General features: G+C 42.1%; 1 protein-coding gene across 1 annotated transcript in view; it reads left to right on the top strand.

Moving 5' to 3' along the window:
* The window catches only part of pik3c2a (phosphatidylinositol-4-phosphate 3-kinase, catalytic subunit type 2 alpha), a 39,779-nt gene that overhangs the window by 6,946 nt on the left and 9,564 nt on the right, over nt 1–23,269 (top strand). The window contains exons 3-19 of the mRNA XM_047596568.1: nt 6,915–7,012; nt 8,012–8,172; nt 12,107–12,227; nt 13,067–13,178; nt 13,335–13,414; nt 13,497–13,560; nt 14,080–14,226; nt 14,325–14,358; nt 14,501–14,741; nt 18,059–18,181; nt 18,332–18,499; nt 18,782–18,899; nt 19,844–19,986; nt 22,001–22,192; nt 22,305–22,398; nt 22,557–22,651; nt 23,065–23,245. Coding sequence (XP_047452524.1) covers nt 6,915–7,012; nt 8,012–8,172; nt 12,107–12,227; nt 13,067–13,178; nt 13,335–13,414; nt 13,497–13,560; nt 14,080–14,226; nt 14,325–14,358; nt 14,501–14,741; nt 18,059–18,181; nt 18,332–18,499; nt 18,782–18,899; nt 19,844–19,986; nt 22,001–22,192; nt 22,305–22,398; nt 22,557–22,651; nt 23,065–23,245 — 2,172 coding nt within the window. The remainder of the gene's footprint in view (nt 1–6,914; nt 7,013–8,011; nt 8,173–12,106; nt 12,228–13,066; nt 13,179–13,334; nt 13,415–13,496; nt 13,561–14,079; nt 14,227–14,324; nt 14,359–14,500; nt 14,742–18,058; nt 18,182–18,331; nt 18,500–18,781; nt 18,900–19,843; nt 19,987–22,000; nt 22,193–22,304; nt 22,399–22,556; nt 22,652–23,064; nt 23,246–23,269) is intronic.

The raw sequence follows: 23,269 nt of genomic DNA on the forward strand, positions 1-23,269 counted from the left end.
ACCTGTTTTAAAAAATTGTTGTTGACATACTGTTATTAAATTAATATTAAGATCATCGACATTTTCATAACAGCTTCCAATCAGTAAGTACCTGTGGTGACAACAGACATCAACGACGCATTTCGTAGCGAACAGAGCCTGTGCTGTTCTGCTCATCACCCTGGTGTTGAGTTGCCTCCCAGACAACAGACACCTTTTAATCCTTGCTTTAAATATTAATGATATTTTCCTTCGACTGCACATCAACATATATATTAATAGGCTACTTAAAGTTGCATTGTTGTTGGAAGTTGACTAAGTCTGTACAAGCCACATGAGTAATCTTGCTACTTTTGCAAAACACATCTCCATGACTAGACATAGCAAACATCAGACATCACCAGGAAGTACTACATGTTTTTTTGTCGTTGCGCTTCATTGCAGTTACATGTTCAGTGCGACAGTTGCGACGGGAGACATTATGTTTTGGGGTTGTCCGCTTGTATGTCTGAGATGTCCATATGCCGGTAATCTCTCAAACACGTCGACTTATTTTCCTCATATTTAGCACAAACCTCCACTGGCACTAGTTTTCAAAGTAATTATGACTTTATGAAAACAAACTAAATGATATTTTTTCCCCCCAATAGCATCATTTCTGAGATGAGTGGCTGCCTGTTAGTCGCTCTGAACTTGTCAAGCCTTGTTGTGGTTGGCAAGAATGTACTGTAAGATCTAGTAGTGTGGGCACAGAGGTGTATGATGGAACAAATGAGTGCAGACTTAAATGCTAAGTCAGAACCAAGCTATCTGCCTATGAAGTCTGCCCCTCTTCCTCTCTGCCTCACGTTCTTGTCTTTACGTGTGTTATTTGTTTTGTCCTCCTCTGTCCTTTAAACTCCTCCTTCAGACTTCACATTGTCTATCACGACTTGCCTGGATGTCACTAGTCACCTTTGTCACTTGACTACTTTCTTCCCACCTTTCCCCTTCTTTCCATAGTTTGCAGCCTTTTAAAGAAATGACTTCTGCGGTACCTGGCTGCTAATCCTTTGCTTTGGCCTTTGGAAGTAAAACTCTAGGTCGGTGGTAATCAGCAGCCAAACAAATATCTCTATCTCCAGTGCAGTCGTCACGCCTCACGGCACCAGTGACTTTTCAAACCTTGCTCTCACGGTTTGCAAAGCAGCAGCACACAAATTGAGTGCATCATTGACCACATGTTTCCAAGTCTAGTTTGAAGCAACGCACATTATTTTTACTTGTCTTCACACGTATTCCAAGAAGTGCATTAACACTTGTGTCATATGTAGGCATCCATTGTCTAAATTAAATATGGCCACAAAGTTCTCTACAGAGAACTGTACACAAAACCATGAAGCAGTCTCTTGGTAAAATTGAATGATTAGTCAAATTCTAGTTTTATTAATGTAACACTGATGATGGCCACTCTGGGCGTTGTTAACGGAAATTAGATTAAATTCTGGTGAAGCAGTGTGAAAACACACACTGAAGTGCTTTGTTTGCCCGTTTGGTTGAGCATGTGAATGCCTGTTTTTTCTTGAACCGCTTTTTAAAATTGACCTGCAGGCTGATTTTTGTCTTAATTGACCATTTTTTATCTCAACATGTGTTATTCAAGATCACTGTGTGGGTGAAACTGAAAACCTACACTACCCAACCTACACGCTATACATTTTTTTTTTCTCAGCCTCCACAGACTTAAAGACCTCCACATGCCTCACACCTCCACACCACGGCACCTCAGACCATTTTCTTTTATTGTCATCTAATTACACCTTATACACGGATTTGAGATGCTGCGGCATAATGACGCTCCGGCTAAGCTGGAAGATGCTTCAGAGCAGGGATGTGACATGGATTCCTGTTAAATGTGTGACTCAGTGGCCAAACAGCTCCGTGTCTCCTAACCTTTAACACTGTTTACTGGCTGAAAACAGGAGAAGTGCTGTGTAAGATGAAGTGAGGAAACAGGTAGAAACCAGCTACTAATACACACAATAAAAACCTTGCTATAACGAGTGTTGAGGGAAGTTGAGGTAATGTTTATGTGAAGGCTCTTGCGTTAGTTATGTTGTCTCTGTAATGACAGTCTCCGTTTTATCTCCCGTTTGTTCACTAAAACACATTTTAGACGTTAGTCACTTCCTTAATGAAAGAAGAAGTACATTTGTGCTTTCTGGGCAGTTGGTTCCTCTGATATAAACCTTGCAGCTTCTCACAGGCACTTAGTCGCCAAAGTGGCCAGTTTAGCTGACGCGAGCTACTTCATATTCACAAGACATCAGAATCAGTCAATATCCTGCCCGTAAGCGTCAGGAGGAGCATGGAAGCACCACGCTGCATTTCCTAATGTATCTTGTAAAATGAAGTCTGGACTGCTCGAAGTTCAGTCTTACGAGTTATTTACATGCCGAGTGTTTAAATTCCTCAACATTTTCCTGTCTCACACAAGCTACTGTTTGATTTAGACGATCATTTTAACTAGGTCGGTGTTAAGTTGCTGTACAGCTTCTCGATCAGATCTCAACAGGCGCGTTGACAGTTTTAGTGCAGGTTTATTGCTGTCATTGTGAGGTTATAGTCATTTGTCTACTGTCTAGTGTGTATTGTAACTCGATACTGATGCTGAGCATGGAATTACCACCACAGTTGTGGTTGTCGCTGGCATTTCGCTTCTGCCACAGCGATCCCTCTAGTGTTTGTGTCCCATTTGAGACTGTTCCTCAACCTCACCTTGTTGCCGTCTCTAAAACTCTAGAGACACTGTAACTGTTTTTGCAAAAGTGTTTCTAGACGTTTTTCATGCCTGAGCTTGTATCTCAACAGAAAGCTTAAAAGGCCTTTGAGAGACTGGGGGTGGAAGCCACTAGCCACTGACATTTTGAAGTCAAAGGGAAGTTGCTTTATCTGGTAGATTGATGATGGATGAGCATTTCCACTGTGCTCAATATTTTAAGTTAGTTCAATATTTATTCATTTTTATAGCAGACTCAAGTGGCTATTCAACAAACTGCAGTTTTCTGCACATTTATGTTTTTTCACAAGGCAACAAAAGTGGGTTTTTGTTGCTGGAGGTCTGCCTGCTGAAATGGACAAAATAGATAAAACTGAAGCCCACTTGTACAAACTTTGTTTCATAGTTTTTAAATTTAAACCAATTCAGGTGAGTTCTAGTCCCAATATCCCCCGCCGACAACAATTTGGCGATTGCAACATTCAGAATTCATTCTCACCGTCGACATGTAATGCTCGGCCAGTCAGAGGAATTTGAGTGATGATGGGCAGAATAGTAGTTGTAATGTAGCTGTACATTGTCTGAGCACCTCTGACTTAATTTGTTTCCAACAAAATGGCTACTGTTGGAGAAGTGAGATGTTTAGATCCTGCTATTGCATCTTTTATAAAAGATTGATTAAAAATATGTACTAGATCACATTACAGAAAACACCCACAACACACTTGTTTTAGTTTTGCCTAATTCCATCCACTAGCATGAAGGAGGTGGAGCTTATGACCTGTGCTGCATCCAGCCACAAGGGGGAGCTCCACATTCTTTGGCTTTACTTTAAAGAGCCGTCATGGTATCCGTTTAGTTCGTGGAATATGCTCTATGCGTGACTCAAATTCTGGTAAGAACTGATTCTGACTACACAACGCTAATTGAAGACTGGAATTAAAGTTAATAAGTTAACATTTTCATCTCCAATTTGGCCTCTAGTTGCTATACTAAAATACTGCAGCCCTGGTTGCTGTATCTGTTGTCTTTATGTACCTGTTGGTCGGTCTCTCTCTCTCTCTCTCTCTCTCTCTCTCTCTCTCTCTCTCTCTCTCTCTCTCTCTCTCTCTCTCTCTCTCTCTCTCTCTCTCTCTCTCTCGACCACAGCTGAAGAGCAGATTTTTAAAATCTTTTGTCTCCATCCAGTAGGTCTCAATGGTTGCATAATAGTTCATCTCAGTCAGCCATAAGTCCAAAAACTTCTTCCCCAGCAAAATAGCACAAATAGTTATACATCTGTGTCATTTCAGGACTCACATGTTTATGTCTCACTTTGGACCAGAATGTGGCCGGTTAAGAAATGTAGACATGAATCCAGCCAATATAGATATTTGTGAGGACGGTTATATAAGAGCTCTCGGTAGGTTTTGGAAAGTGTGAAAAAAATAACATTTTGACAAGTTCCAGTGTCTAGTCTGTTTAGAAGTATGGAAAAATGCATCAAGGAAATCCATCATTAGAAAGCGGGAAGACATTCACATCAATTTTGAGTTTTGGATTTAAGTTCCGTGACTCAGACTAAGAAGAATTCTTGAAATCACTGCCTGTAGCTGTAGTTTGTGTATAATTGTGCCTGCTCCGTTTGACATATACGCCACCGTACTCTACATGACCCTGAAGACCAGTCACCGTAATCTTCCTTTTTCTTGTACAATGTGTTCCTGGTATTAGATTCGACATTGTGACACACAGGCAGAGAGATGTTGAAAGTTCAGTCGACGTGTGAATCATTTGAATCCGTTCCCATGACTTCAGACACCAGGAGCTCCGCGTCCGGCACCGACAAAATCGATAGAGTGAAACAAAGACGAGCCTGTCCTACTGTACAGTCTGTGCACTGTGTGTGTGCGTGCGTGTGTGTGTGTGTGTGCGCTCTCTAGTGTGACGATCTGTTAAACACAACCTCATTGGGTTATCTTTCCGTGTTTGTTTTTGCTGAAGCATTCCTGACTCCACACATAAACACTTCTGATGTGCTCTGCTGTTTTCCTTCCGCACTTTTGCTCTCTCGCCTTCTTTGATCCATTTCTTAGTCTCTCACCCTCTTTTTTTTGTTTTCTGTGCCTCCTACCCTATTTCTACCCTCTCTGTTTATCTGTTTATCTGTTTTTCTCTCCTCAGCCAGGTTCGTCTACATATTTGGAAAGCGTTAATCATGATAATTAAGTATCTGTCTTCTAAAAGAACCAATACTTACTTGCTCAGTCTCTAACAGTATTTTGTACAAATAAAAGCTTATGACACATTTTCTGCTTTCCAGATATAGAGAAATATGTTGAGAGTATTGATTGCTAACTAAAACATTTTCAGCTCACGAAGTCTACCAGTCACCTTTGTCTCAAAAAGTATTTTTTTGAGGTGGAAAACATGCAGCCAGAAACTTTGTTTCTTCTGTCCCTTGCTGGGAGATGCAGGTGGTTTGGTTTCAGGCTATGGCCTCCTTTCCAAGCTCCAGGCTGCCCAGAGATTTCTTGGTCTCCCGGTGTTAAGTCAGGCCAGCTCACTGCTTTGAACTGAAGGCCTTTGCACAGTTCTAGTCTAAAATATATCTCGGGTGAACCTGCTGGATTTTGTAACACATATAGTGAGGGTTGGTATTTTTGGTTTAAATTGTTTTGGCATATGCCTTTATGGATTATTACCGAAGGCAAGAACCAAGTGGCAGGGAGAAATAGAACTTTATCAAGAGGCTTGGATGAAATCAAGTCAAAATGATGTTCTGGTTATGTGCTATGGCTTAAGCCTTAGGCCACCATGGCACCTAGAAGGGGTTTATGAGGGGCAGGTGTTTTGTGCAGAGCAGAAACAAGTTAATTATTTAGTGACTCAGTGGAGAATATTAATTTGCAGTCATACAGTAATTGTTTTAAATGTTTCTTTTATAGTATTTAAAGCTACAGTAATGAAATGTCAGATTTTATTTTTTTAGGCCAAGGTCTAGCAGCGTGGATTGTAAAGCCGCAGCCAGTCTTAAAGGGCAGAGACGTGATACTGTATCTCAGTGATATTAAAACCGCTAAATGTTTATCAGTTTATAATGTGGATTATCACCAGTGATACCAGTGAGTGTTAAAAACACCGAATGTTTCCAAGGAAAATAAAGACGATATGTTCTGCAGATGATTTGACATTTTGAAGAACTGGTCATCCAAAGCAAGAATTATTTTTATTACTTTTTCTTTTTTTTTTTTTAAAGGAAGTGCCAAAGTTAAGTTGACCTGACTCTTATCAAGCTGCAGAAAAGTGTTTCTTGTTATCCAGTTTTGTTGTCATTGGGCTGAGCAGGCGTGCTCATCAAAATCTACCAGGTGTAATTATTATCCAGACATTCTGTACATTTCTTTGATCCCTTTTCTCCTCTCGTTCGCCGGCCTTCACGCCTCTTTATCCGTCACCGGGAATGATGTCAGAGTTTTCCAAGCCATGACTGAGCACTTTTACAGACAGCTCAGTGTCCGGCACAGGAAGGGGCGGGGCCCTTTCACTTCTCATTTCCTGTGCCACAGGAAGCACATTCCTCAGCCGCTGGCAGTCAGACATCAGTAAAAAGCCGAGTGTAACTGTGAGTTCCCGGCAACGGGCCAGCCTCCAGGAATCTCTTAGAGCGGTTCCCGAGGGAGCTGGCTCAGGATCTGTGTGTGTGAGCGAGAGAGATCGAGACAGATTTATAGCTCTTTCAACTCAGTTTTTAAATGTTAATAATAGATTTGAAGGAAATATTTTCTCTGTCCGCGATGAAACCTTTTCTGGTGTTCTGGAATGCATCAGAGACGCAGTCTTATTCAAAATCTTGGCTTAAATTAACAAACTAATAAAAATGCAAAATTAGCCCTGTGTCACAATTTAATAGACAATGGCAATAAAACAGCAGGAGACCAATGGTTTTTTGTCAGGCCTTTGTTCTCGCTGACACGTTTATTCACTGTGTTAGATTCATAGCTCTGAGGGGTTTTTAATAAGTCTCAGCCCACTCAACAACGCACCGAACACCAATCACCACAAAGACACGTCGTCCAACTTTTACATCACTTTAACAGCAGCATCCAAGACCATACGCTGCCAGTGGCTTCCTCTGTGTCTGGTTACTCATGTATTATTCTAGACCCCTGACTCTGTGACTATTTTCCTCCTGTAGGACAAGGGAAAAGGAAAAGGTTTGGTGAAGAATGTCGCTCTGGAGGAACAGGATGCTCAGAACCTGGAGATTGTTGCCTTCTGTGAAGACGTAGCAGCGTAAGATCCTTCCTGTTGACTTGAAAATAAACTTCTCCTTCGACTGCTATTGGATTTCTTTGCTCCTTTATAATAATTCTCATATAAACGTCGAACCGGCATTTAACTTGGTCACAAGCTCACACTAAGTAGGTTGCACACGTTTTACCTGGGGGAGCACTTTGTTTATTTTCATCTTAGTTTTACAGCATCAACTGCGTCTCCTTCAGGTTTACTGAACTCAAAACATTATATATAGGCAAGAATAGTAATAGCTACAACTCTGATACATTCAACTGGTTGTTTTTCTCATGTTTCAAACTAACAGCCAATACATGTAAAGTAGTAAACCATGCTCCTATTCACAGGCCGAGCGGAGCGTTTGTTCCTTATTTGTGTGTATACATGGCTGCATTTTCATGTGCATGTATACACATAATTGCATGTTTTGCAGCTGTGTTCGTTTCCTGAGGCTGTACATTTCGCACTCCAGCAGTTATGTTGGGTGGAGCGATGATGAAGCTGTGCTCGAGGAATCCACTTTCATTCTCAACGCCCGCTGTCATTTTGCCCAGAGACTTCCCTGCATGCTCATGGGTCAGCGTGGGCTTCACACAGCAATTAGAAGAATCTTGAACTCCGTCAAGAGTGTAATTGAAGGGAAAAAAAACACACCCATCCAGTATCATCAAAGTCAGCTAGTCCACTGGTTTATCGGAGGTTACATGGAGGCTAGTATGACTTGGGAGTAAAGGATAGAAGTGTTTGAATTGAAATGATTTTCTATAACTTTCCAAGTATGCAAATAAATTCCAGTTTTACTCAGATTTGCTCTTCCTCCTTTCTCCCTCCCCTCCATCCAGTTTTCCTCTAACACTGCCCAAGCAGCTTCCAATATTCTCTTCCAGACAGTCTGATTCATTCATGTTTTAACTGGCCAAGTGGACTTAAAATATGGAAAACAAAGTGTTGACTGGCTCTCTGCTGTTTTTTTTTTTTTTTTTTTTTTTTTTCCACTAGTCTGCGTTCCAAATTCCCTCACAGCGACATTGCAACCAACCCTGGCTTCGTCCTCAGCCCCGTCATCACCCAGAGAGACAGTGGAGGTGACAATAGCTGCTCAGTCAAGGTTTCCATCGAGATCCCTGAATCTCAGCAGCCTGTGACCTTCACCTGTGACGGTAAGCATCTGTCATGACACTCCGGTATGCGCATAAATCCTAAATGGTTGCAGTTTCATAGTAACCGTGGAAGTGATGCCTTCTCAGAAGTCATCGTTTGATCTGTTTTAGAAGTCATTTTGGGATTGGCTCGTTGCAGATGTGGAAAAAAAATCCTCCGTACAGAATGTGCACCATCACAGTTAACCCAGCCAAAAATGAACTGTGCCCCTTTTCCTTTAAGAATGAGCAGCTCAGATTACAGACAGAGAGCGCTGAAGGAGGAAACGACATTCACAGCTGCCAAACTCTTCACCCCCTCCCCACCTCGTTTTTCTTTTCATTTTTTTTTTTTTTCTGTCGTGGGAAGTATACTATGTTCTTTTTCCACACAAATAAAGGTTTGTCTCCAGACCATTGGGTAACCCTGTCGGGCGAAAGGGACAAGGCCCTAGGTTTTCTTCCCCCTCAAGGTCCCACTAAGGTTTTTGCTTTGGTTCCCTTTGTGTTTGGGTTGTCCATAATTGGCTAACCCCTAGTTATTCACACACTAATCTACAGTCTCTGTGACTGACATGTCTTTAGGGATCTGAAGCCATGCGCACTGGAGGCTGTCGACCAATCCACTGGCCTCTTGTCGAACATATTATCCCGACTGTGTGACCAAATTCACTCGTCTATCTGAGGACCACCAGTAGCTCACTGTGCTTGTCGATTTAAGTCTAAATCAGTATGTCTGCCAAAACACAGTGTTTTATTGTTTATGTGCATATTTGACTACGCCTCTGACATTTTTGACAGTGACGTTCTTTAATGCATAAGCAAGTCCACAGCCCTCAGTGTGTTTGTTTTCGTGTGTTAGACTGACCTACTGACCCAGACTCAGTCTGAACAGCCCACTTCAACGACCTATAGGAAGCATATCGACTGCTTTCCTCGGGTCTGCATTCTGCGTGTTCTTACCCAGCTTTCCCAGAAGTTTACCTCATCTTCCGGCTTCTGCTCAGTTCGCCTCCTTTAATCCCGGTGCCCGGGTCACTTCCTAAGAACACTTCCTTCTTTCCTAGTCACGTTACGTTTTGTTATTTCTTCACTTCCTATGTTGTCATCAGTGTGTCGACCCACATAGTTGGTGGTCAGATTTCTCTGATTGGCCACGAATCTGCTCTCAGGAACAATAGGCTTCAGTCCTCCTGAAAGCTCGGACAGAAGGATACAAAGAAGGATACAAAGAGATAGAGGAATAGAAGTGCGCTCCCCTTTCACATTCTCCTCCTTCTCATTTTGCTGTTCTTACTCAATGTCGCTCTTGTGTTCTCCATCCATATTCCTTGCTGAACCTCTTCCTTCTCCTCTCTCTCCTCATCCTCGCTGTCTCTGGTCCACCAAGGTTCTTCTTCTTATTATTAACTTTTAACTTCAGTGCTTTCTCTTGCAGCTTCTGTCATGCTGTGTTCCAGCAGCTCACATGTTTTCTCTGCTGCGAAAATGTGTAAATTGTGTGACTATTAGTCAGTATTGCATAATGCATTCACTTCTAGTGAAATCTAGTAAATAGTAAAGTACTTGTAGTAGTAGTACTAGTAAATGGGAAGCTTGAATAGAAAGCTGACTTGAATAATAAATAATTCAGATACCGTGCCCAACAGTCTAAAAAAGAGATGAGGATGTTTTCTGTGCCCACTTTGAAGATATCATTCAGAAAGGGCTGGGCTGTGAATTATTGCTGGCTTCTGAGGATTCCTTACATACTGTGGCCGAGGAGGGGAGGTGGAAGGAGTCAGAGGGAGGAGAAGCAACACATTAAAGGGATACTAGAGAAAGCAGAGGAAGGGAGGAGTGTGAGAGCAGAGGGAAATATAGAGAAAAATGAGCCAAGAGAAAGGGTAGTGGGTTTATGGAGACAGGGAAACTAAAGAATGAAATTCATAGGAGAAGGGTGAAGGTGCAATGAATGAGAATAAGAACTGCATTAATTATGAAATAGATGAAAGTGGAATGATAGAAGAAGGAAACACTGTTGGGAGTTTGCCTCAGGCTCCTGTCTACGGCTAAGAGAGTGTTTAACACATCATAATAAGAACTCCACTGATTTCCTGAACATTTAGGTTCCAATGATCCAAGTAGTTTTCATTGTTTGTGTACATGTACATTCATTCACATGAACCTGCACTGTTCTAAATGGCTCAGGCTGTTTGTAGAAATGCTGATTGAAACCATTGGTAGCTAACGTGTCAAGAAGAAACTTAATGGATTGATGTATCTTATCTTATTTGTGTCAGAGGGTCCTGTGCTACATGTCAAGGACAACATGCTTGTTTACAGTTGTGGTGGAGTCACGTGCACATTTATAGGGGAAGGTTCAGCCGTACAAGACCCTTTGAGATGGCTGAACTGTGCCTGAATTCATTTCTTAACATCGTGCATCGCTCAAGTGATAAGTGCGTCTTAATGATGAATTTTCTTGCATTCCAGTCTCAAACTCTTAGACTTCCCGTTACTTTGTTATAGTGTAGCCTTATGTAGCACCTCATTTTGTGTCTGAACTATGACAGTAGGACTTTTTACAGAAGCAGACATCTATTTGTGCTCTGAGTAATTGAGGAATCGAGGCCTTTTCACATACTTGCAAAATTTGTCTAGAAGGTGTAGCAAGGTCTGTGTAACTTCTGGCTTTAGTCTCTCGCCAGTTCCTCAGTTGATCTTCTTCATTAAAAAATTAGTTATCACGCTGGTCATTGTAGAGTTACAGTGCTGGATTTCGTTAATACCCCAATGGACACGTGTTTGTGTGTTTGTGCCGGATCAACCGTTTTTTTATTTTTCTGTCAACGTGCAACCTCGTCAACACCCAATCAGCCATGTGTGAAACGGTTAACAGCATGGTATGGAGTCATTTTCTCTTCTTTTTACTGGTGCCCTCAGAAATGCCCTGCTGGGAATTCCTCCACCACCTCACAGGGCTCCGAAAAACGGGGCGTGGCCTGTCTGATTGCTTTTTTCACAATACGAAAAGCACCGCCGCCACCACACAGGAATACGGAACTGGTCTCCGCAGCAAGAACAGACTTTCCATTCCTCCGGAGGGTGGAGGTTTGTTATTGCTGGAGCCAGGGGTGGTCTCCCTCCCTGTGTGTCCATGTGAACGCTCGTTAGGTAACCTGAGCGGGTTCTTAGTCCAAAGCCAAGACCTTTTCTGTGTGAAGAGTCGGTATCTGTCGGCCTGTGTTTGTGTGTTTTAAGAGTGCCCTAAAAGCTCGGTCGAAGTAGCTAAACAGCAGAATAATCTTCTTTGTGTCAGGTTACGCTCTCCGCCCAGTCTTCTCTTGGCTGGACCCTTCAGATATTGGAGGATACACAAACACCTAGGGCTGACCCCAAATCCCCCGCACTTAATATCGTTCTACAGCACACCCCTGTAAATCCTTTGATTTGAGAAGAGGTTTGATTCCAAATGTGAAACATCAGCCGTTCAACACTTGGCGGCATGTTTTGTGGTTAGAGAGGAATTCTGATAACTGAAAGACTTGAAGGTTAGACCTTACCCTTGCAAAACCAGTCTTTTAACAGCAGTCTGTTCCTGGTAATTTTGGGTATGACTCTCACCTATATAGATAAAATCGTTTTATACTGTAGCATGACTGTGGCTGACACTGCTGGCCCCTCTAAGGCAGCTATAGCAAATCTTGGTATGTGGTGTTTGGGCTGCTCCAGATCCTTTAACAAATCCACAACCACCACAACAACACCTTCTTTTATATTCTTTTTGTATTTTGTAAGCAACCAATCATTCTTATTTTAAAAATTCTACACCTCTTTCTCACCTGCTCTTGCTCCTTTGAATCCCCTTTCCATCTCTCGCTGCTCTCAACACCCTTCCACGGCCACCCGCTCCTTATATTTGCCTTCATCACTCATCTTGACAATCGTCCTCGTGCCTTTCTTTCTCCTTCAGTGAGTTCTCCAGTGGAGCTGCTGATCAGTCAGACTCTCTGCTGGGTCCACGATGACTTGGACCAGGTGGACTTCTCCAGCTACCTGCTCAAAGTCTGTGGCCAGGAGGAGGTGTTGCAGAAGTGAGTACTTCAGAAATTGCAAAACAAATCACAGCAATTTGTAATGGCCAATTTCTCCCACTTTCTGTCTTAGCTGCTATATTTTTTTTCTACCATTCTTAACTTGGCACTGCCACAAGATCTTGTACAAGTTGGACTGGTTATTTCACTGTCCTCCTCCTACGTGGAAATTCTCCCTCTGACTTGGGATAGATGGGGATGCTTACGCCCACGTATTCAAAGCTACATGTTTAGTCTGTTGTGATTAAAACTGCTGAACAGATGGATGCTGTGTGCTGTGGATCATATACAGTACTGGAATTAATCTTCACAACCTTGCACTTGCCGCACTCAGATTGTCCTCACCATGTATAATCATTATGTGAATCATGTAATCATTATATAATCAGGAAAATATATTTTGTTGTTATTTCTTGAGGTACCCACAGAGAAACTTAATCACTTTAGTCTGTTTTTTATACAATTGTCAATTTATTTTCTAACTCTATACACATGACTGAATGCCAGTTTTGTGAGACCAGTAAATCATTATCAGTTTTCTTTGTTGCTTTCAGCAGTTACATCATACTGTTATCAGCCTCTCAAGATGAGTGATTGTTCCTAGTCACATAGACGACACAAAGAGAGTCTTCTTCCTAAATACACAGGAATATAACCGATGGCATTTTTGAGCAGTGCCTCTGGAATAATTGGTATTTTCTGTATAATCGGTATTTTTAACTATGGTTAAAAATTAAAAGAGTAACAAAATGCACAACACCTTTAAAGTCACGAGTCTTTGTGGTCAGCAGGTAGGTGTGATATTCTTAACCTTTCCTTTGTGTCACCCTGTGCCACAGTAAACACAGCCTGGGCAGCCATGAGTACGTTCAGAGCTGCAGGAAGTGGGAGAATGAGATCATGTTGCAACTGCTCTCTCACTCAACTATGAGACGGGACCTGGCACGCAGTGTAAGTCACCAAGTCAACCGTGACCATTGTGCTACGAGATATTTCAAGCTGTGCCACCGTGGCTGTGTCATTATTTCTGACAGCATTTGAATATACATAATAATATATCAATGAGTTCATATGGTTTGTAAATCATTGCTGTATGGTTTCTATCAGGCGGGTGATGACAAGTCTCCAGTAGACTTGGAGAAGTACCTGGCGCAGGTGGAGAGGCCTTTTAAGGAGAATGTCACCAGGTATGAAGAGCCTACACTGGTTGGATACTGTCAGAAACAACTTGATAAAATGATGCTTTAACATCTGTGTGTGTTCTTCCAGACAATGCCTGGCTGACTATTTAGAAGGGTATCACAATCAAGTCAACATCTGCCTACAAAATGAGGTACATATCATCTCTTTGCAGGACTGGAAATTGAATCAAAAGAATAAAAAATGGATTTGCAGTGCTTTAGTCTGGATAAGATTAATCAGTTATGGTCAGTCTGTAAATCTAATATTGTACTGTTGATCCGCTGAGAGTAGTAACTTATCAACACCCCTTTGTGCAAAAGTAGATTTTAACGGTATGATGAGAAACTGCAGACATTGTTTCAGCTCTAAAAAAAAGGCACAGTGCTAGTAGACCGAGCCATTCCTGGAAGATGAGCTCTCTAGAAATGAAACATCTGCTTTCAGCCAATGTGGGTCATTGTAGGTTCATGGATGCTGCTTGAGTGTGTAGTGGGTAATGAGCCTCCACCATCAAGCTAAGTTAAACCTGATGATGGCCTCAGGATTTATACGGGTTAGCCTTACAAGATCATGTCATGAAAACAAAGCCCTTTAACTTATGCAGAAGTTTGTTGTCATCGCATTTATCACACAAAAGCTGTAACAACTTGCTGTGTATCTGTGTATACAGAGTACGCAGTACAAGACAGTGGACCGGGTGGTGCAGACTGTGAAGAACCTGTGCTGTGCTCTAGATGAGGTGGAGACCCAGACCATCACAGAGGCTGTCAAAAGGCTTCGACATTCTGTCAATTTACCCAGGACACGCTCACCCAAGGTGAGACTCGGACACATAACTGAACACACATGTGCCAACACGGACATAATGTTTAGGTAGAGGATGTTTTTCTAACATCAACATGTTTTGCTTTCTAGCCGGGCTCAACATCATCTGGTCAGTCATCTAATGGTGAGTTATGTGGACACGCACTTAGTTAAAAACTGCAATAAATAATGCGTTTCTGTTGAAAGGTGTTAATGTTTTGGATTTATCTTACAATTGTATTTGATGCCATAATATGTGGCACTGATCCCCACCTGCTCCCTGACAGGTCAAACCAGTCCGGTGGAGGAAAGCATGGCCTTACTAACGCAGGCAGTCTACGACCTGGCCAAGCTCTACCTGCGCTCCTTCTGTCCTCCGTCAGTCTCCTTCAGTTCCCCTCCTTTGCCCCAGGCTGCCGACGGGGAAGCTGTGGAGGGGAGAAGCAGCAAAGAAGCTTCTGGCACCACAGACCACCTTCAGTTTACTCTGTTCGCCTTGCACGGCATCCCCGCCAACTGGGTCAGCAGGTAAACGGCACAAAACTGCTGCGATGTAGTTCACTGTAGTTCAATACAAACAGGAAGCAAATACTTGCTTCCTGACCAGTATAATGATTATATATGGGTGTCTGTGACGCATTCATCATATTATATAGTCAGTTATACATTACAGAGTGCAGATATCTCATTTTGTACACAACTAGTAGATAAAGCTGGAAATCACATGAAGCCTGTAGTTGTTTTGTACCAAGACAGTTTGCATCATCCACTCATTCTTGCATGATCCTCAGCTTATTGGTATTATTGGTGCCACCCACATATCATTTAATTGCACTTAAAACTGATGGTAGTGTAAGGTAGTTTAATATTGTCATCAATATATGGTATTTTCAAATTGTATGTAATGAGTGGGGGGGGGGGGGGGATCACAAAATAAGCTTAAATTCAGAGGCAACAATAAACCAACAAATATGTTTTTGTACCATAACAGTGGGATGTATAGTGGCTAAGACCAAGGAGTGTATTTCTGCGATGCTGCAATATTGCCGGACAGTCTGTCACGCTGTGCTGTCACAGTTGAAGGCCTTGTTTTTGTCAACTAAACCACCGGCTCTGGTGTTGCTCCCTGTGTCTTATTTTTCCATGCCAGTGTCCAGTTTCACCCTGACTTTATCTCCCATGTGTGTCTAGAACAGGCCTGAGCCAGACTTTCCGTTCCCAGCTCCGTCACGTATCAATGACCAGGATCATTGCGTCCTGATGAGCACCCCCTCATGCATAGGTTTGAAAAGCCTAAAAATGGTTAAAAAAAAGATTGGGATATTCTAGCGTAGGGGAAAAACGATTATTGTCCTTATTGGTAGGTTTATAGGATTTAGTTTTATGGCTGGTGAACCCAAACCGACTCCAAGCATGGTTTAGAAATTATCTGATTAAAACCAACTCATGAGAAGTCGAAAAATAAATAAATCATAGGAACTGTAAACTTCGAATGTGGAAGCAGTTTTAGAAACTGCCTTTTTGGGTTGCTGCAGCGCCTTCCACGGTAATTTCCTGGTCAGCCATCCAGGCATTCATAAAGAGAGGAACTGCTTAATAACAGGCCTATTTACTCCAGCACAGCCTCTTCCAGCAGCTATTTTAAGCCAGGACCAAACATTGCTACAGTGACAGTCATTCCAGAGAGACCTCCAAAAATATTTAGCTCCTCACAACTCAAGGCCAGAGAGGCGCAGTGAGTTCAGCGTTACCAGGCCGAAACTAGCAGCCGCGCATATCTGCTGTGTTGTGGTGTTACTATAATGCTGCCTTCTAAGGCCCGAGTGTTTGGCATTATTGTGGCTAGCGTGTCATCTGGAGCCTCAGTTGATGCCGCAGCACTGCCAACATATTGAGACGCCGTGACTAATGCTGGAGCTGCCAACACAGATGGCTCTGAGCAGCGGATCAAGGCGGTCGGAGTGAAAATGTGTAACTGATGAGCCTGTGTTTTCGCTGTCACTCTTTCACTCTCTGCTTTTGCAACTCATTAGAAAGTAACAATTTGACTTGTCCAAACAACACAACACATATGATTTATTACATTTCTGTTTAGTGTACAGTATATTAACATGACAAACATCATATTAAAGTTTGAATGCTGTATGCACAGCAGATTGTCACCTGCTCCATGTGGGAAGGCAGCGATCATATTTGACTGACGCCTTCCACGGTGTCGTGTGTGTTGTGGTACATTCATTTTCTACTCAGATGGTCTCACTTGGGGAAGACATATTTCCAAATTCCGTGCGTCTGCTTGCTTTTAAGTCAGAATTTGGAACATTCATGCATTTCGCTCGTAAACAACACACTGAAGGCAGTTTCTTGTGTCTGAATGAGTCGGAAAGAGGAAATGGAAACATTTTAAAGATGGGCATGTTAATTCCAGACATGTCTATACAGTATTTGCTCGATGGTGGTGGTTTTGCGGTTTTTGTAAAAAGTGGACATGAAACTTACAAAAAAAAACTCGTCCATGAACTCTTTGACTTCTTCCTGAGTTGATTTTTACAGCATTACATGAATCTACTGTGATAATTTTTTTACCTCAGACATTTTTGATACATCACAGCCCATGTGCAATTATTAGCTTTAATAACTGACAAACCATCTCTCGCCCTTGCCCCTCATCGCCAGGACTGAATACATAACTGCTCTGGTGGTGCTTAACATTGAGCAGCAGATCAGACTGGCTGTATGAGGCGGCTTCAAGTGTCCATTTATGCAACTGTGACTCTGAAGAGAGATGTAATATTAGCCTTAAAGCTTCCACACAGCCTCGGTGCACCCACATATTGTAGGTTTTTTTCATTTAAGCTGTCTTACTAGACCCATTTTCAGGTCTGTGTAACAAGACTTGTAACAGGGCAAGTGCAACGTAGCTTCTGGATGCTTAATTGATAATTATTTTGTTGTTTAGTTTAGTTTAAATCTAATCAAAATACCTTAAATTACCTTTGAGGAAGTTGGGGTTTTCATTAGTCTAGTAAAATCTAAAAGTGTTGGAAGGATGTGAGCAAGAAGAAGTATGATTTACTGTATTTTTGTCATGTGGTATTTTACTAAAGATAGGCAATGTATCCAGCGTATTTTGGATTTTAAAAATAGATAAATACCTGTCTTTGCATAACCAGAAAAAATTGACATTATAGTACTGTTGGCGTTTAATGTGGTAAATCTGTAAAGTGATCCTGCTTGTGTGCATCGTTTCTCTGTCAGGGTTTACTGGGACACTAATGGAGCTGAGCTGTTGGCACATATTTAATAAGCAGGTAGCTCCCAATATGGACTCCTGCAGCACCTTTAAGCATCACTGTACTTGTACTAATGCATTGTTAACAGCACAGTCTCCCTTCATGACTTTGTATTGTTCAGTTTATGGTGAAACCGTGTCAGAAATGTTGTAATTCTACATATCTCATCATTTTGGTTTCGATGTAGCTTGTGGTGGTGTTAAACTCAACTGAATTAAACACAAAAGTGTTTCTGTTTTTGAAATAGGGAGGGATGCAAAAATGTGTCGGTACAACGCAGCACAATTCAATAGTACCACAAGCCACATTTTCCATAATAAAAACACAGAAGAATTCACATCTCTCTGTTATTTGAAAGAAATCTGAATCCCATTACCTTAATGAAGCTAAGATTTCATGTAGTAATATTGTATCAGATGACATTTGTTTTCACTAGTGTATAATAGTGTATAATGAACGGGCAAGTTTATATTTGATCAGACTCCAGTGTAGTCGTGGATGATAATCAGAAACGAATAAAACACAAAAGCAATATTTGTTGTGTTGTTTCAGTTTTGAGAAGTACTTCCTCGTGTGTTCCCTCACCCACAATGGCAAGAACCTGTTCAAACCAGTCCAGTCCAAGAGAGTGGGCACATACAAAAGCTTCTTCTACCACATCAAATGGGACGAACTGTAAGTGATTTCCTTTCCTTTCCTTTCCTTTCCTTTCCTTTCCTTTCCTTTCCTTTCCTTTCCTTTCCTTTCCTTTCAGCATTTTCTAAAGATGGCGTGCTGCCTGTGCTGTTCTTACCATGCTGTTGTCACCGCCCTTGTCTCTCTAAGGATCAACTTCCCCATAGCAGTAGCTGTGCTTCCACTGGAGTCCGTGCTGAGCCTGACTTTGTTTGGGGTGCTGAACCAGAACGCCAGCGGCTCCCCAGACTCCAACAAACAGAGGAAAGGTCCAGAGTGTCTGGGCAAAGTCTCCATGCCGCTTTTTGACTTTAGACGGTGAGGAGACTGGAACAGCCCTGGAACAGCCTGCTCATATTTTTGTGTATTTTACCAGTAAAAAAAAATAAAAACGTCCTTTATTAAATGAAAGTGACATATCCCATATAAATCCTAAACTATTAATTGTAATTCCCCAGGAACCTGTTGATATAAAAGGTCATTAAAAGTTCATCCTTGTTTGCATCCTTATCCAAGTGTAAGGAATGCTGTTTGTAATCGATTTTTTTTTTTGTTGTCTTTTTGGTTGCTGCTGTTGTTCATTGCTGCTGTGTTTTGCAGGGTACTTGCCAGGGGCAGCAGGCTGTTGTGTATGTGGCTATCTGCGCAGGGAGCTGCTGTTGCTAATGGCTCTACAGGCAGCCGCAGGAGGGTACCCACAGAGAGGATCGTACTCCAGGTTGGTGGTGTTGCAAATGAGCATTAGTACATACACAATAGTGTTACTACTGTCACAAATGTAGCTCAGACGGATGGACACATGTGTTTGCTGAACTGGAGTTCTTTGCAACTTTATTATTCGGCACACTCGATTTGAAATAAAATAACATATCACAATAAAGTCCCAAGTCTCAGCTGTGAGTTCAGAGGTTTTAGATTGATGTTATGTGTCAGTCAGACAAAAGCATAACGTTTAATAGTTCTGAGGAAATCCTCTCAGTTCAGTGGTAAAACTTGTAACTTCTGCTTTGTGTTGATTCATAATCTTGTCATGAATCTTTTGTTCATTCATGGTATGTTATTTTGGTCAGGGCACAAGGTCACATGTACTTTCTCCTGGAGAACATCCCTGATTTCCTGTGCATGCACAAAGGGAAATTTCCTCATCTTGCTAATGTGCTGCTCAGTCCACCACGTATAAGCAGGCAACCATGTTACTTCTGGGCACCTGCATTTTTAAAAGGAAAGACTTCTCACACTCATACAGACATACAGCAACAACCTTAATTTAACGTCAGCTCTTTTGCACATGAACTAACCTTGAAAAAACACACGCCTGCATCAGAAACATTTGTAACTAAGGATTGAATTAGTTTTTAAACCTTTGCATTTTTGTCACAGAATAAATGAGCTGTATGTTTCCCACAGGTCTCTCCATTCTGATGTAAACCTGTTGAGGTTAAAGTTGAGGCTTGGCTTTTAATATATGTTTATTTGAAATGGAATATTCTAGCACACGGTTGCTGGAGAACAACAATGTTTTTGTGTCCAAATATCTGCATAAAATTGCTTACACTGATGTTAGCATTAACTGTGATTATGTCGTTCCAAATCTTCGTATTGATTTAGAGTTAACATCAGAAGAATGGAGTGATCCCAATTCTGGTTTTATCTTGTGATCAGGTGGACTTCCCCAGCTCAGCGGTGGATGTTTTATACGTTGGACCCAAAGAGGCCCCAAGCCCAGAACCCCACAACCTGGAGGAGCTGGACCCAGACCTCCGACGCAAACTAGAAAAAATCTGTAGCCGAGCTTCCAATTTCGGGTAGGACAAACTTCCCTGTTGTTGAAACAAATAAGTGGGGACTACAGAACATTTTAACAATTCTTTTCCTGCTGTTTTCATCGCTTCAGCTCGAAGAGTTTGTAAGGGAGATTATGTTTACAGGGAGGACTGTCTTCAAATAAAAGTCACCAGAGAGGCAGTCTTAATGTTGCTCAGCCTGATTTGCAAAACAGACGAGCTCCTCGGTCAAAAACAAGCAGTTGGAAGAAACTTCTGCATCCTGTAATAACTAATTATTTTAATTAAAGTCTGAAATGCAGCAGAACCTTCTATTTATTTTTACTTTTCAACATACTACCATGTGGACAAACGAGTCTGTGAATGAAATGTGTGAAGTGCTCGTCCTTATGAACATACAGTACATGATTCCACTCAGTGCTGGAGGACCTTACACTAGGCCTGCAGTGCTTTGGGTTGTGGGAGTTAAAAAAAAAAAAAAAAAAAAACATGGACAGAAACAGTATTTGTAATTAAATTTATCCCCTTAAGCATTTTGGCTCTCTCTCAGACCACCCGAAATCCGTTGGACTTAAGCAGATTGAAGAAGAGATTTTCAAAAATGCCACTGACTTTGCCAGTCTCAGTTCCCCATCAACGCCTGTGCGTTGTCTGCTCCAGTGTGTCCGTTTTCTTCCAGCTGCCCTGGGCCCAGCTAAATGATCTCTTATGCCCGCTGCCAGCCAGATCTCCTCCTCGCGCTGCCAACATCCATGAGACTCAACGGGCGCTTAAGCATAGAGCCCCTTCTCACTGGGCTCTCTCCGCCTGGTTTCTGTCCTGTTCATTCATTTCTCCAGGCTCTGCAGGCACATGACCTGTGGAGCTGCGTGTTCGCTGACACTTCATGTGCCATTTGGTGTATATGTGGCCTTCCATTAATCCTTGAAGCCAATATTTACAATGTTTATTACTGCAGGAAGGTCAGGACAGGCTACAGGAAGGAACTTAACTTTTAATTTAAGGTTCCAGAAGTCACAAACTTTGTGATGTCCAGGCGCCACTAGTTGACCATCATGTGTCATGCAGCGTATAATTTCCCAGCATTTAACGATAGATTTGTTTGTTTATCCAGTATTTATGATCAGATGCAGATGTCGTGACTCCCACGCAGTACAATTGTATTCTTACACCAGACGCATTCAGTTTTTTAATGTCTGCACTTTTGTGGGCACAATAGTAGGATCAGCTGATAGATACTGGATGTCAATTATCAAGGCTGATCTTACTCTGCCCCCGTGTAGCAATATTTTAGTGACACCTTGATTGAATTTCTTTAAATTAAGCAGAAACCTGCGCTTGGATTCAAGCATGACTCAAAAGCAAACATCACCGTGACCTCAAACGTTTTTGGACGTAACTCCTGAATGCGATGCCTCAGGAACCAATTTGGCACAAACGCTCAATTTGATTCAAAGTCCTGGTGGTCCAAAGTCACTTTGACCTCACAAAACAGGCTTTCAGTAATAGCTCGATAAATTCTACTCTAATTATGACATTTAACTAAAACATGAAGTGATGACATTTTATATCCATGAGATTTTGCAGTGTTCTGCAAAACATCACTTCACTGAATTCCTTCAGAGTATTAACTACATATATTATGTGGGTGTGGACACACACGGATTTAAACTGCGACTTGGCCAGTTGGCCGTACCTTGTTTCACTTTTACACACGCAAACACGCACTGTCATGCTTTCATAAATAACTAGCCTGTTGACGGCTGAATGTCACTAGAGATGGTGAGTGTGGGGTTATTTGTGTGTGTGTGTGTAGGGGTCATTGCTAGTGCGGAGAATGAAACTATGCCCATAGCAATATGTGAAATTCTACCGAAGCAGTGTGTCCATTGTAAACATTCTTGATTGTCTTTTAAGATTCTTTTTAGTTTTTTTTTTATCACAGTGTTTCTCTGGGTGGGTATCGCATTTAAAGTTAATGGATGTCTTTATTTCTTTGTATCCTCTAAATCATTTTCTCTCTTTCCATTTCCAGGCTGAAGCGGGCGGATCACCAGCTCCTGTGGGACCATCGGCTTCACTGTCGGAAGGACCACCCCAGCAGCCTCCCTAAGGTGTTGGCCAGTGCGCCCAGCTGGGACTGGGCCAGCATGGCTCACATCCACTCCCTGCTGCACCACTGGCCCACCCTGCCCCCTGTCACTGCGCTGGAGCTGCTCGACTCAAAGTAAGCGCTGTTCTCATCGTTCACAGGATACACTGCTTTCACTGCAGGGTTATGAAAATGGTTAACAAAATGCTACATATGCTTATTTGAATGTAATTTTATGTTTGTGTAGGTTTGCCGATACTGAGGTGAGAAATGTGGCTGTTAGCTGGATTGAGAAGAGCAGTGATGATGAGCTGGCCGACTACTTGCCACAACTAGTACAGGTAGCTAACGATACAAAAATCGATATTTACTTTTAAAATGATTAAATTGGGCCGATTAACTTGTTAATCAGTTACTCACTTGTTTCTTCTTCTCGTGCATTCGTTCACATTTCCTCCAGATACGATGGATACTCACTTTCCTCTTTTGTCTCTCCCAGGCATTAAAGTTTGAGTGTCACCTAAAGAACGCCCTCGTCATGTTCCTGCTGTCCAGAGCACAAGGAAACATCAACATTGCCCACTACCTCTACTGGTGCGTCAGCTTCAACACTGAAGCGAACCACATCGACAGGAATGTTTGAAAAAAAAACATCCATATGGGGAAAAAAGAACATGATGTTAAATTGATCACCAAAAATTGCAGGCGTTGCTGCTTTGGTCATTTATCAGTCCTATGATTTATATCTTATTTGTGCAAGTTAAATGTTAAAGTCCAGTGACTGATTTGCCTAATTGCCCATGTTATCAAGTTGCACATTTCCCCGTTAACATCCTATAAGTTACTTATTGAAGCATTAGATCACATGTTGTAATGTCGGTACTTGGGCTTTCAGTAGAGAATGCAGTAATTGTAACCTCCCATGTGGAGTCAGACCAACAGCTGATGTTGAGGTGGAGTACTGATAAAACCTTTTCTGAGTTATGGTTATGGCGTCATGGCTGCAGGCTGCTGAAAGACGCTGTGCAGGACCCTGGCTGGGGACGGCGCTATGAGCGGGTGCTGGGTGCCCTGCTGTGTCTGTGCGGAAACAAGCTGAGGGCGGAGCTGGACAAACAGACTAGCCTGGTCACCCTGCTGGGAGCTGTGGCGGAGAGAGTCAGACAAGCCGGGGGATCCACACGACAGGTCCGTGTGTGTGAGAGCTTTTAA

The sequence above is a fragment of the Mugil cephalus genome, chromosome 10 (assembly GCF_022458985.1).
Source record: "Mugil cephalus isolate CIBA_MC_2020 chromosome 10, CIBA_Mcephalus_1.1, whole genome shotgun sequence".
NCBI classification, from domain to species: domain Eukaryota; kingdom Metazoa; phylum Chordata; class Actinopteri; order Mugiliformes; family Mugilidae; genus Mugil; species Mugil cephalus.